At 53.5% G+C, this 13,251-nt stretch overlaps 1 protein-coding gene across 2 annotated transcripts in view; it reads right to left on the bottom strand.

Annotated features, from left to right (window-relative positions):
• Nucleotides 1–1,888: 1,888 nt before the first annotated feature.
• The window catches only part of BLK (BLK proto-oncogene, Src family tyrosine kinase), a 75,495-nt gene continuing 64,132 nt past the window's right edge, over nucleotides 1,889–13,251 (bottom strand). Inside the window, exons 8-13 of one of the 2 annotated variants that reach the window (XM_019520913.1) lie at nucleotides 12,540–12,692; nucleotides 11,115–11,294; nucleotides 10,217–10,293; nucleotides 6,131–6,281; nucleotides 4,431–4,562; nucleotides 1,889–2,570 (exon numbers count right to left, since the gene is read on the bottom strand). In XM_019520913.1, the coding sequence (XP_019376458.1) occupies nucleotides 2,362–2,570; nucleotides 4,431–4,562; nucleotides 6,131–6,281; nucleotides 10,217–10,293; nucleotides 11,115–11,294; nucleotides 12,540–12,692 (902 nt within the window). In that variant the 3' untranslated portion in view covers nucleotides 1,889–2,361. Of the gene's footprint in view, nucleotides 2,571–4,167; nucleotides 4,563–6,130; nucleotides 6,282–10,216; nucleotides 10,294–11,114; nucleotides 11,295–12,539; nucleotides 12,693–13,251 lie in introns of those variants that run through there. The other variant, XM_019520912.1, reaches the window with a different exon arrangement.

Here is a 13,251-nt window from a genome sequence, read left to right as displayed (position 1 = left end):
CAGCCCCAACTCTACCAGCTCGGACTGCACAGAGACAACCGCCCGGTTTGCAGAATTGACCGGGGAAGGTAGCAGCACTTGCAGCCGGGGAATTGCCAGGGGTGTCTGTGAAGGAAACAGGGTTGGGAAGGCATCCGAAAGCAGCCAACAGGCCGTGAACTTTGCTGGAGCATCTTTGTCTTTTGTGGGCCAACTGGATTTGCCCCCAGGGTAGAGAGAGCAGGTATGCCTTGTGCCTGTGCATCTAACCCCCTGGATTTGTGAGGACCGAGTGACCTCTGGTGGGATCACGGAGTTACAGCATCTTTTGGCCTGGCCGGGCTCAGATTCGTTTGCAGTCAGGCGGAAGGCAGGATAGTTTCCTATGGACCAGCCAAATCAGAGGTTTCATAGATTTTGTATGAAATCTCTGATTTGGCTGTGTAGGTTCAGCTTTTGGAAGCAACAGCTGATTTCATCAGGTGCTGCAACAGGACTGCAGAAAGCATGGCTGCTAAGTAGGTGCAGTGATTACCATAAAAAGAGTGGGGAAGGGGAAGAAAAATGATGGGCGGAGTGCGTTAAGAGGTGCTGAAAGCTAAGCCCGTGTGCATGTTTGCCTGGGGAGGAGGATGCTGCCATGGAGCAAGGGCTAGAAGAAATTTATAGGTTGCAATGTGGAGCGCGTTGAAGAAGGCAAACTGCAATGACCCCAGAGGGATTTGACCTGGGCCGTGTGACCAAGAGCCTTATTGTGGGGAAAATGATGAAAAGGACTTTAGTTAACATGAAGGCTCCAGCTGTGGGTTGAGCAATTTATCAGCTTGCCCCGTGATGCCGGGAGTCTGGAGGACCTGGGATGGGCTGGTTCACCACTCCAGAGCCAGCTTGTCACGAGCGGTCAGGGCAGGGGAAATGTCGGGCTCTTTGGGGAGCTAGTTGTCCACCCTGCTCTCCGAGCCAGCTGGTCTGGGAGCCCTTGCCTGCATAGCAAGTCTGTCCTGAGGCCTGCAGACCTTGGGAGCTGCTGCCCAACACCTGCTCCGAGTGCTAATTTCACTCTACGGCTGCTGGAGTCCTGGGACCAGGTTTTGCTTTGGGAGCAGCACACACGGCTGCTTTTTTCTGTGCAATCACAGCAAAGTAGGGCCGGGAGGTAGCAATCATGTAGCGCAACCCATGCCTGTGGCAGGATCAGCCCTATCCAAACCATCCCATACAAATCCACAAATCCCTCCCAGCCCCATGCAGCACCCAGCAAAGCCCAGAAATCCCCATGGCAGAGCACAGGCGTCGCTACGCTTAGAGCATCCCCGACCCATGCCTGTCCAGCCTCTTCTTGAACACCTGCAGCGTCACTATTCCCCTGCCTCCCTGTTCTAACCGCAAAGAGGTTTTCCCTGGTATCCAGCCAAATTTTGGAATTTCCACTTGCTGGTGAATGCCTAAATATCAGTATTTTCTGTGGAATACAAGTGCCAAGGTTCACCCAGGCCTGGCCCTCCAGCATGCCAAGGAAAAGGGTAAGGGTAAGGGAAATGGCTGCACAGGCAGTCAGTGTCAGGCACAACTCCTGCTCCCTGATCTTTCTTATGGGCCAAGCTCGTGGCAGCTGAGGAGGTCCGATGGGGGCCAGGACGTCAGCCAGGCGTGCTCTCCTGTGCGTTGCCACCACCACCTCGAAGACCCCCCTTCCGGCTGGCTGCTGCTCCAAGCCCTGGCTGGCAGCGGAGGGGCTGGGGGCTTCCCCTGATGCACAGCTTGGCTGCGGGTTGCTCTCAGAGACTGGAGGACCCTCCCTTCTGGCCTGGGCTGGGCAGCAGCAGGGGATGCGGAGCAGTCAGAGCAGAGCTGGGGGCTGAGCAGTACGATGGCTGCAGGGACCAAAGAGATTTAATCACAAGAGAGGGTCTGTCTATTGGGGCTCTTTATTGGTGATGGCAAGCCCCGCCAAGATGGGCAGCCCTGGAAATCAAAGTGCTCAGCTGACCTAAAGGAGACTGCAGCACTGGCAGGGGCAGGGCAAGGGACCACCCTGCTAGGCATGGACCAGGGCGGAGGGATTCAGTCGCTATGGCTTGCCATCTACCCTGCCAGGGGCTCCACAAAGCCCAGCTGCAGCAATGCTGGCTACTCTGGGCATCAGGCGCTGGGCTGGGACCTCCGTGCCAGGGGCTGAGGATTGCACTTCTCGTGGTCTCTGTGTCCTGAGTGTCCTGCCCACTCCTCTCAGACCCCCTCCCCAAAGGCACAGAAGCAAAGGGGAGGAAGCAGGTCCAGCTGAGAGGTCCATGGGGCACCTGACAGTCCCCTCCAGCCAGCATCGCGGGGACGGCCCCTCTCCTCCAGCACGCTGCCTCATGCAGGCACAGTGGCCTGGTGCTACTGCCCTGGCTCTGGCTCGTATTGCTTCTCCGTGGCCGTGTAGAAGTCCTCGAGCACGGACTGCAGGTACTCAAAGGTGGGCCGCTCCTCCGGCCTGGTCCGCCAGCACTTCAGGATGATGCTGTAGAGCTCGCCGGGGCAGCAATCCGGGCAGGGCATCCGGTAGCCCCGTTCCACGTTGCGGATCACCTCTGGGTTGGTCATGCCTAGGATGGTATTGAAGAGGGAATAGATCACTCTACAGATACCTGTTTCAATGCATCTGCCCCTGCCCCTGCCACTGCTTGTGGGGGGGTCAGGCTGCCGGGCTAGACAGACCAATATGGCACTGCTTATGTTCTCCTGCTCTTGAAGTGCATCCCCCCCCAGCAAGGCGAGTTCAGGAAAGGACAGGACAACTCTGCCATCCCCTCTGCAACCTGCACCAGGCAGGGTCCCCGATGCACATCGGGCACCCACCGGCCTCACCTGAGAGCAGGACTGTCCTGCATCAAGCATGCGCCTCTGTGAGAGTACCTGCCCAACACAACCGATGCAAAAATCAAGTACCTGAACTGAGGTCATCCAACGCAGCTGGGAATCATCCCCTGCTCCCTGCTTAGCCCTGGGCTGGATGTCATGGGAGACCCTTGCCTTGCCCATACCAATGCCATAGTGTCCTTTGGGTCAGCCGAGGACTTTAGTTTCACTCTCCCGCTGCCCAGGATATTGGCTGATCTCCTAGGCTCCTTTAAAAGCTCCAGGAGCTCAGCCCCCTGCCATGCACACAACAGGAGAATGCCCCCCTCAGTCATGGGCTATATAGGGCCCATGACCCATAGCCAAGCTGCTTGGATGTTCCCCCCTGGATTTCTCTCTGGAGAATATGCAATGCAGCTGTGTTGTCAGTGGGAAGGCTGTAATGCGTGTATTGCTCATAGCAGCAGTGTTGTCAACTCAGGAAAACCAGGAGCAGGATCATGTGCTTCCCATGAGCCGAGCTCCACAAAGCTAATAAAGGCACTGATGGCGCAGCTGCAGCCTATTCGGCATTTATTGCCGCCCATGAGCTGGGCCTGGCTGCATCTATCATTGAAGTTGCCACTAGAGCCAGCAGCCAGGGAGACCGTCTCTTGAATGACAGCACTGGGCAGAGTCACGGTCCCTGCGGTCTTTTCCGCTGAAATTGTGTACAAGTTTCATGCTCCTATTGCTGGGTCTGCGGGGTTGAGGCAGGGCTCATGCAGCAGACTCCTGCAATCTGGCCCTGGTAAATGGGTCACGGCAGGACAGCTGCCAAGCTGCAAGTGGAGGAGCTGTGTAGTTCGCACATGCGCGCGTGCACTCGTGCAGTCACGTAGGCACATGCATACACCAACACGCTTCCCCTTGGAGCACTTGGGATGCTGATGTGTCTATTGCCGCACAGCAGGACTCAGTCCAGCTGATACTTTTTCAACTAGCAGCCAGCCAAGGAGCTCCCTGATGTGCTCCACTGGCACGGAGGATCCTGAGAGCTATTCTAGCAGTGGAGCCAAGCATGGGAAGAGCCTGGCATGCTGTAGCGGAGAGACCCATCACCCCCTCAGGTTGCTTCTGCAAGCAGAGTATGCTTCTTGCAGTCCCAGCAATGGCCCCCACCCGTGGCTGGGAACAGGGCCTGGTCTTCCTGGCAGTGCACACTGCTGGAGGAGGCTTCACCAAGCTATGGGAGGTTTCCTCTGCAGGCGAGGAAGGGGTCACAGTGCCCAGACACCGGCCATCGGGGAGCCAAGCCAGGAATGGACATGCAAAGTCACAGTGAGGGATGGTGGAGGAGACAACCAGCTGCTGGGCTGGGGGTGGTCAGGAAATAGGAGATTTGCCAGGAATGAGCAGGGGATGTGGAGAAAGACTACATTGACCCCCAGACCCTTCCTGTAGGGCTGATGCCAGTTCATTTAGCCCCTTTGCCAGGGGAGGGTCAAGGCTCCATATTCCACAGCTCATCCCATGCCCGAAGGGGGCCCCTAGTTTGTGGTCAGTGGCTTCTCTGGGAAGCAGGAAGCGCTTGGAAGCAAAGCAGGAGGGACGCCGTGGCCCCATACCTGGGTACGGGATCCTGCCGTAGGTGATGATCTCTGTGAGGAGAACTCCGAAAGACCAGACGTCGGATTTGATGGTGAAAACCCCATAGTTAATTGCTTCCGGCGCTGTCCATTTGATAGGGAATTTGGCACCTGTTGGGAAGGAAAACGTTAAAGGACGGCCTTGGTGGGAGACTGCTCCCTGGGCCCGGATCTTGCAGGGAGCCCTTCTGCTTGCTGCTGGGAGGGAATATTTCAGTATTTACCCCAAAAAAGTATTTGCATTTAAATTCCTCCCCACCTTACTTTCATTTCTACCCAGGAGAACTTTTGCAAACGTTTCTCCGATGCCCAATGAAGGGTGCTTGTGCCCAGAAGCTTGCAATTAATTTTTTTTTTTTTTTTTTTTGCAAAAATCGAGTTGGTCTAATAAAAAAAATATCACCTCTGCCACAAGTCCTGGTTGCTTTTTCCCCACCTTACAGAAACTCAACCCTGGAGGGCTTCATACAGCCTAACTGCTTTTGTTCCTTCCCTTCATGCTTTTGAGAAGTAGAGACGGAGGCGCTGAGATGCATTAAGTGCAGACAGAGGAACGTGCGTTACTTAACACTACAGCCGAGTGAAGAGACTTTAACGCAAGCCGTTTGCGGGGAAAAACACAACTGAGCAGAGGGCACTGATTTTGTTGGGATGAGCCCCCACTTCACTAGCACGGATGTGTGTCCCTTGACGGCCATCTCAGGAAGGTGCCTCTGTTTAAAAAATTTCTATATGGAAATGGCTTTTCATTGGAACTTTTCTATTATGCTCAATGGTACAATGGCACCTTTCTTGAGAAAGTAATGGTGAAATGAGGTGCTTGGGGGTTTTCTCCATTTTGTTTTTGGTTTTGTGGATTCAAACAGATTCTCCCCCTCCCCAGAACTGGAAGTGCTCAGATTGCTTTGCAACTCCAAGTGCTGCCGAAGTGCCAGATCTCAAAACCTCTCACCAAACAGCTCTGCAGTCATACCGAAGAGCCGCTGTTTTGTTTCTCTGACTTCACCACCTCTTTACAATCTGAGTGACTCTACCGCACAACCGGCATCCTGGCAGATGACAAATACCTCATCGGCAGCAATTTGCCGCGTCTGTCCTTCCAGTTGCAGAAAGAAACCAAGCTACCGGTGTCCATGTGCCCTCTCGTGGCCACTTCTTGCTTGTGTTCGCCCTGCCCATTGCTGTCACAGAGACTTGAGCCGGCAGCTCTGTGTACAGCAAGGGACCCCTTCCACAACTCATAAAGCCGGGCTATATTAACTGAACCAGCAACCAGAGATGCTTCAGAACTACGGATCCAGAAAGGCCTACAAATCAGTCAAGGAGAGGGCGATAAATCCAGCCTCCGCTGCAAAATTCATACATTGCTCCTCTTTTTACAGCTGGCCCAGATAAAGCGCTAGGACCAATTGAATGGATGACTGAAAACTGGATCCAGATCCAAATGCTGGTTTTCAAGGCCATTTTTATCACCTTATTGCATCTCCACTAAATGCAGACATGGGTAGGACATTTTTTCGGTAGAGCCAGAGATCACAGCACGATCATCCCCTATCAATGCTGTATTTGGGTGGGAGCTCTGGGTGGGAGCAGGATTGCACGGGGGAGAAGGCCAGTCAGAAATAGAGTCAGACCCCTTTGGTTTGGTGCCGCCATAAAGCACCAGGCATGCGACCTACCTTCCTGTGCCAGGTATTCATTTTCTATTATCCTGGCCAAGCCAAAATCAGCAACTTTGCAGCAGAGCGTCTCTGAGACGAGGATGTTCGCTGCTCTCAGGTCGCGGTGGATGGAGTTCATTCTCTCAATGTATGCCATGCCTTCGGCCACCTAGGAGGGCAAGAGGGGCCACAGGGGTTGGCACAGGGATATTCATCTCACCCTCCCATTGCCTGGACGTCACCTTGTCCCCCCCCTCCCCAGTAGGAGATTGCATGACTATTCCTTAGCTGAGATCAGGGCCACACTGTGCTAGGTGCTATAGGAGACAAACCCTTGGCTCCTACAAGGCTCTTGGACAGGACAGATGATGTGTGGCAGCAAGAGGGGACCCTCCAACCTGGGGACAATCAGTCATTGAATTCAGATCACTTGATTCCCAGCCACAGGAGCGGCCCCCCTGTCCCTTGGATTGGAGTTGAAGGAAGATAACAGCATTTGGGGCCTGGTTAGAGTAGTTCAGCTGTGCAGTAATTCAGTAGCAGTCCTGCCCGCCTGGAAATGGGCATGAATATCCTCCCAGTTCTTCCCTTCTATAAAGCACAGGCTTGCATGGCATTTGCTTGTGCTTTTGCACAGCACAGAAACCAGGAGACCCTGTATGCCATGCACGGACTCAGCCGCCTTGCATGCCACTTTTTTTTTGGTTGTTGTTGCTCTCGTCCCCCTTGGCTTTACTGGCGAGTCCTTAACTGTGGTGCTCCTCAGGGCAGTATTGGCGAGCATTACTGGGAGCAGTTTTTACTGGCCCCAAACTGCTCTAACCTGGTGGGCAGGACTACTGCTGAATTACTCCACACCTGAACTGTTTTAACCAGGACCAAATTGAAGCAAGTCCGTGCTGCAGGGAGGGGTCTGGGGAAACGGGGTGCTTTGAAGAGGAGGCTGATGGGATGAAAGTAGGGCTCTGCAAGAACGATCAGTGTTTTCACATGCCCTGTGGCCAGGGCACCAGGATTTTCCATGCCATGCAGTTTCTCATCAACCCCTAGCTTGCATGTGGTTTTAAACAGGATACTCGCACATACTTTCCAAATATGTATTTCATCCTCTATCAACACCCTTTCAGCGTGAGCGCGGCTCGTCTGAGTGGAAAATGGAAGAACTGATGTCACTTCCTGTCCTGATGTTAATGAGATAGCTCTAGACCCATGGTTTCCTTTCAGCTTGCGCGTGCAGCGGGGACTGACCACAGGATGAATGCAATCAATTTAGCCCTTGCTAATTTTAACTCTGGGTGACGCTCTTGGCTGCGAAGCATGCCCAGTATGTGCGCTACTACCTTGGGATGTGATGTAATCAAAACACCGTTGGTAAACATATTGCAAAACAGCTATGCCTTTGCTCCACCCAAGGGGTGGTTGGAAACCCCCTAAGTTACAGCAACTCTACATTGGAGAGAGGTCTGTAGTGACAGATAGGTGCCTGGGTTATGGTCTGGAGCGAAAGGCTTCCATGTGGCCTAGGGATGTCACCCTGGAAAGGGTCTTCAGGTCCATCCCTCTGCATCGAGCATGACCGTCCTCAGCGGTGGCAGATGACAGAACAAGGAGCAATGGGCTCAAGTTGCAGCACGGGATGTTTAGGATGGATATTAGGAAAACCTTCACTAGGAAGGTGGTGAAGCACTGGAGCAGGTTACCCAGACAGGTGTTGGCATCTCCATCCTTGGGGGTTTTGAAGACCTGGCTCGACAAAGCCTTGGCTGGGATGATGTAGTTGGAGCTGGTCCTGCTTGGAGCAGGGGGTTGGACAGGATGTGACCTCCTGAGGTCTCTTCCAACCTTCATTTTCTATGATTTGCAGGCAGCCATTTGTTCATAAAGGGCCCAAACAACCTTTACTCCCCCCACCAGACACCATATAAACTCCCTTACAACCTGTCACAGGTAAAAAGCATGTAAACAGCAGCAGAGACAAGGGCACCCCCAATGCCCTGCCACTGCAGCAGCACGGGAATCATGGGCTAATATGCATGTGGGTGATCCTGAGAAGGGGCCTACACCCTGCCCTGCCAATAAGGCACTGCAGAGGAGAGGGGCTGCCATACTCAGCTGCCCCAGTACCACAGGCAACTGGTGCCTCCTGAGTTTGGGGGAGCACCAGATCGCTGATGGGGGGTCCCCCAATGGCTGATTGAAAACTGGGGGGGGCGGGTTCCCCAGTGACCGATTGCCGAGCCAGTGGTGAAACTGGAAGTGCATGTCCACCAGCACTTCCAGTTTTGTGGCTGGTGCTTCCAGGGGGTTCACAGCTGATCTCAGGGGGGTGCATGTGCACCTGCTACGCATCGCCAATGCCCGTCACCCAATATGCTCTTTATCCTGGATGCATCCAAGTGCTTATATAGCCCGGGCAGCATCTGGAGGCTCAAAGGTGACTCCAAACAAGACTGCAGCCACATGTACTGCCTTGGGTGGAAGGTGAAAGTCGGCTGCAGGCTCTGCAGGTCCTCGCTACTGGGTTTTTGTGGGCATCTAGACCCCAGCCTGGGCACTCACTGTCAAGCTGCAGTTAATTGTGGGTGCAAAAGATCACCCAGACAGGCTGCTTTTTTTGGAGTGCAGCCCACAAGAGGGGCCTCATTGAACATGGTGTCACCCCACCACAAAAGGAGAGCTCTGCCTCTCCGTTCACCACGTGCAAGATGCCTACTCATGTAAAACTGTCCCTCCCTTTTAGGCCAAAGCACCTCACTTAAACAGGGAGCTCCTGGTCTTCTGTGGAGCACCCAGCCAAAGGCATACAGCAGCTCCATCCCTCCATCACACCAGAGCAATCGCCTGCAAATCTGTCTCTTTGTACTGAGTTCCCTCCTCCTCCCCCTGACTCAGAGACCACCCCCTTGCTTGCATGTGCTTTTAAACAGGATACTCCCTTTTCTCAGGGGAAACTTCTTTCCAGTTAGCCCCACACGTCTTTCTCAAGGATGTGGACTCCAACCCACCTGGCACTTGTCCCACCTGCTCTGAATTAACCCACACCTGTTTTCTTCTGTGAGGCATGAGTTCAGTGCATAGTTTGGAAAGCATGAGAGACACTCTTTGAAGGAAAAACCCTTCTTAGGAGTAGAAGCCCCACCTTCCAAATGAGCCCCTTGCACCATGGTGGAGGCCTGGCTTCAGGGGAGTTTGCTGGGGTGAACGCGATCCCACATCTTTATCCTCAGGGCTGTGAATCTAACCACAGGTGATCTCTTTTGTGTTACAAAAAAGAAATAGCTGGTAGCTGGCGAAGCTGCAGCTGCTGCTTATAATCTATCAGAGATATCAAAGGTAGAGCTGCAGGCTGGGTGTTATTAGTAGTAAAGAGGAAATGACCTGAGAAGCCTCCCTGGCAGAGGATAAAAATAGCTATCGGGGCTGCTGCTTAGAGGTATCTCAATCATTTTGCTTCAGGGCAAGTACGAAACAAATGGTTCTGCTGGGTCAGCTTGTGCTGGCTCAGGAAGAGTGGCTCCCAGATCCACTCATTATTTAAAACCGGAGCCGAACGGTAGCTGCATTCTCTAGAGGAGGGTTATGTTAGGCACGGTATAATTGCATGCAATTAAGCACTGCTTCCCCAGACTCTTTTCCAGCCAGGGCGTGAGACGAGTTCACTTCTGTGCTGATTGCAGACTGCGTGAGACTTGCTAAAGTCTTGTAGCCGCAGGGCATTGGCCACCATTGCTTTACCCGTGGCAGTTTTGGGTGTGATGTGTGGTGTTGTGTCGGGGTTGAGCATAGTTTTACTATAAGGTTAGACATTGGATTTGTCTGGGGTGGTTTAGATAGGGATGATCCTGCTTCAGACAAGGGGATTGGACTAAATGACCTCTGGAGGTCCCTTCCAGCCTGACTTACCGATGGGCATTTATACACATGCTCTGGAAGTGGAGGGGGGACATGACCGCTTTAATTAGAGCATCTCGAGAGTGGCTGAATGCACCTGCATAGGCTGCTTCCCTTCCTGCTGCCAAAAGTCAGGCACCCCCCCCTGCACTTGCATCTTGGATAGCACTGCCCCATCTTCTCGACCCCACATCACCGTGCCCGTTCACTGACCTGGGCCGACATGTCAATGAGTTTCGAGAGAGTCAACTGGCTTCCTTCGTCAGTCTTCAGATAATCCAGCAAGCATCCTAGGAGCAAAGAAGAAGAACCCAGTGTCCTCTTGAGTCATGGGATCTGGTTGAAAGCCACCCAGTTTTTCCTTGCCCATTTTTTCTATCAAAAATATGTAGACCCTCCTTACTTCCCAGAAGATCTGAGTAACTTCAGGGGTCCTGTTTCGTGGAGCTGCAGGGCAGAAAAACCCCCCAGAAAAGTCTCCTACTCCCCTTCATATTTTGTATAGGGCTCTTTGCAAAGGTCATGGCTTTCTTATCTCAGAGGGTCATAGCCATTAGGGGTCACAGTCACAACCACGTTTGAGTAGGAGCTAAATTCTGATATGAAAGGGAGTGCACAGCACAGAAATGCAGAGCGGGGAAGGTCATCAGGTCTAGTCCCCTGTGGTCACAGAGGAAGGAGGGTGAACAAAGAAAGGAAACAGACTAGAAAGAGCCATCGCATCTCTCCAGCTCAGCCTTATTTTCAAACACACAGACCGTGGTGACGTCGCCTGTCATCGAACCTGTCCCCAAAACACCCACTGGCTTCACAAAACCTCACAATACTGCCATCTCCCCACTCCCACACACATGCATGAGACTGTCCCAATGATGTTTGACCTCTCTCCAGTGGCAGGAAGCCCATGAGAGCAGAGTTTGGGAAGCCTTGTCTTCTCGAGAAAAGACCTTGTGGGTTTTTTCATCCGCCTCTCAGCTGAGGCATGATTGCCCTTTACATTACCTGCTCTCAACCTGGGATCGTCAAGAGGCCAAGCACCGGCCTCCTCTTTTACAGACCTGAACCTGGTCCAAAATGTCTACAAGGAATAAAGCTGGGTGAGGCTATTTACCATTGGCCATGAACTCTGTCACGATGTAGACTGGCTGCTTGGTGACCACGGCATACAACCGGACCAACTTGTCATGTTGGAGCCTCTTCATAAGGTTTGCCTCAGCCAGGAAGGCATCTGGGGACATGCTGCCTTCCTTCAGGGTCTTCACAGCCACTTTTACGTTGTTCTTGTAATAGCCTGCCAAAAGAGAAGAAGGAGGGCCCTGTGATTAGAGTACTTCCCCACGACGGGGAAATTCAATCCCTTCCTCCTCTGTGAGCCTGGGAAACTATTTCATCCTTCTCGGCCTCATTTCCGCTGCCAACTTGTCACGGGGGGTGGTCTGGGGAGAAGCCCAGCAGTGACGATGAGGCGGTCAGAGGCTGCGAGGAAGAGTTGAAGGGCCACGGGCAATGACATAACTCCAGTGAGGGACAAGAGGAATAGGCAAATCTATCAATCAGTGGGTCAAGAGTCAAGAGCAATCCTGCCTCGGGGTGGATGGGGATTAGCAATGAAGTCCAGCTAGCAGGTGGGCAATCCCTGTTCCACCCAAGACGGCGGCCACCTCGGGAGGACGTGGAGAAAGGCCGTCTTCTCTGATGGGGCCTCTCTGAAGGCAGAGTAGAGGTGGGAGGCCATTTGGGCACAAACTTTCTGGAGGGGCAGCGGTGGAGGAAGGCAGTGATAGGGTATTGCTTCTTTCTAGTTTGCCAGAGAGCATTGGGGGGGAAGCTACCCCTAGGAGGTGGTTTGGGGGCTGTTCCAGAAGGCAGAAACAGGGCTGGAGTTGAGGAAATGTTTCTTTGCCAAGGACCTGGAGTGGATCCTGTGTGTCCTGCTGAAGAATACAGCAGTGAGCGGCATGAAGATACCGAACTCCAAGGGAGAGGAAAAGCGGGTGGTAAATCTACAGGCCAGGGTGGGATGAGCCTCTCGACAGCATGCAGGCCCTGGATTGTGTGTCCATCACTGTGGCATCAGCATCCCTCACTGAAAGGAGCCGGACATTTGCAATCAAGGGGGAGAGTGAATCTGTTGCACAGTCCTGGCCACCGCTTCAGTCCCTGCATCTCGTAGTAGCAAGCAAACATGAAGGAGTGGAAAAGGAGGTGGAGATAAGGAGTTACGGGGTTGCATGCCCCCGGCTTCCCTCAGCCAAGGTGCATAGAGTATTCCTGAAGCCACAGAGTTGCCTGGGCCCAAACTCCAGTCCCCGCTGGAAAGTGTGCATGGGGAGGTAGGTGCCAGCATGCCTGTGTGGGTCTCCACAGAAAGCCAGGCTGTGCTACAAAGCCACAGTAAAGACCTCATTCACACACCCTGCCATGGGCAATGGTTGGAAGTCATGATGCTCCTGGAGAAATAAGGTGTCTCCTTCTCCTGGACCATGTGCTGCTCTCCCAGACATACCCCACTGGGAGCAGAGATCACTGTACTTACCCATCCACACTTCCCCAAACTGCCCGGCACCAAGTTTCTTCACGAGTTTCAAGGACTCCCGTGGGATCTCCCATTCATCCTGAGCCCAGGGTCTCTGGGGAATCAGTGATGTGCATGGGACCGTCAACTTCTGGCAAAGACCATCCCCCTTGGCTGCAGGGGGAGAAAACACCTTTCAGGTCACTGGGAAGAGCCGAAACCTCAGCCCCTCACCTAGGCCAAGCCACGGTGCTGGACGCGCGTGCAAAGGCTAAGTCATCTTTTTGCTTGGAACAAGTCCATCACCATCCCAGCCAGACGACCTCAGCCTCATGGCTCTGAGCATTGTGGTCTGCATTCACCACCAAGGAACACCCCAGGGGATCCATGCATTAGCCCATCCTCAGCCACATCCCTGCTACAGTCTGCTCATGCCCCCCACTACTGCAGAAATAATTTCTGTGCAGGATGGAGGTCACACCTGCCAACATCCCTCTCTCCAGAAGCCAGCCCCTTCCAGCTCTCCTACCTGGATGGTGGTCAGAGAGGTGGTGGCTGGCTTTGCCCCTCCTGTACTTGGGGGTGGAGCTGTGCCTGAAGGACACAGGGCTGAAAGGGCAGGTTCACCCTGCTTATGGCTTTGGGCAGGGGGGGGAGTTGAAGAGAAGGGCATGCACACCATGGACTGCCGGCTGACTCAAGCCTCTATGGCCTTCCTTGTACATCACTTCTT

The sequence above is a fragment of the Gavialis gangeticus genome, unplaced genomic scaffold, assembly GCF_001723915.1.
Source record: "Gavialis gangeticus isolate Ggan-Ray unplaced genomic scaffold, GavGan_comp1, whole genome shotgun sequence".
NCBI lineage: Eukaryota > Metazoa > Chordata > Crocodylia > Gavialidae > Gavialis > Gavialis gangeticus.
This window is presented reverse-complemented; position numbering and strand designations above follow the sequence as displayed.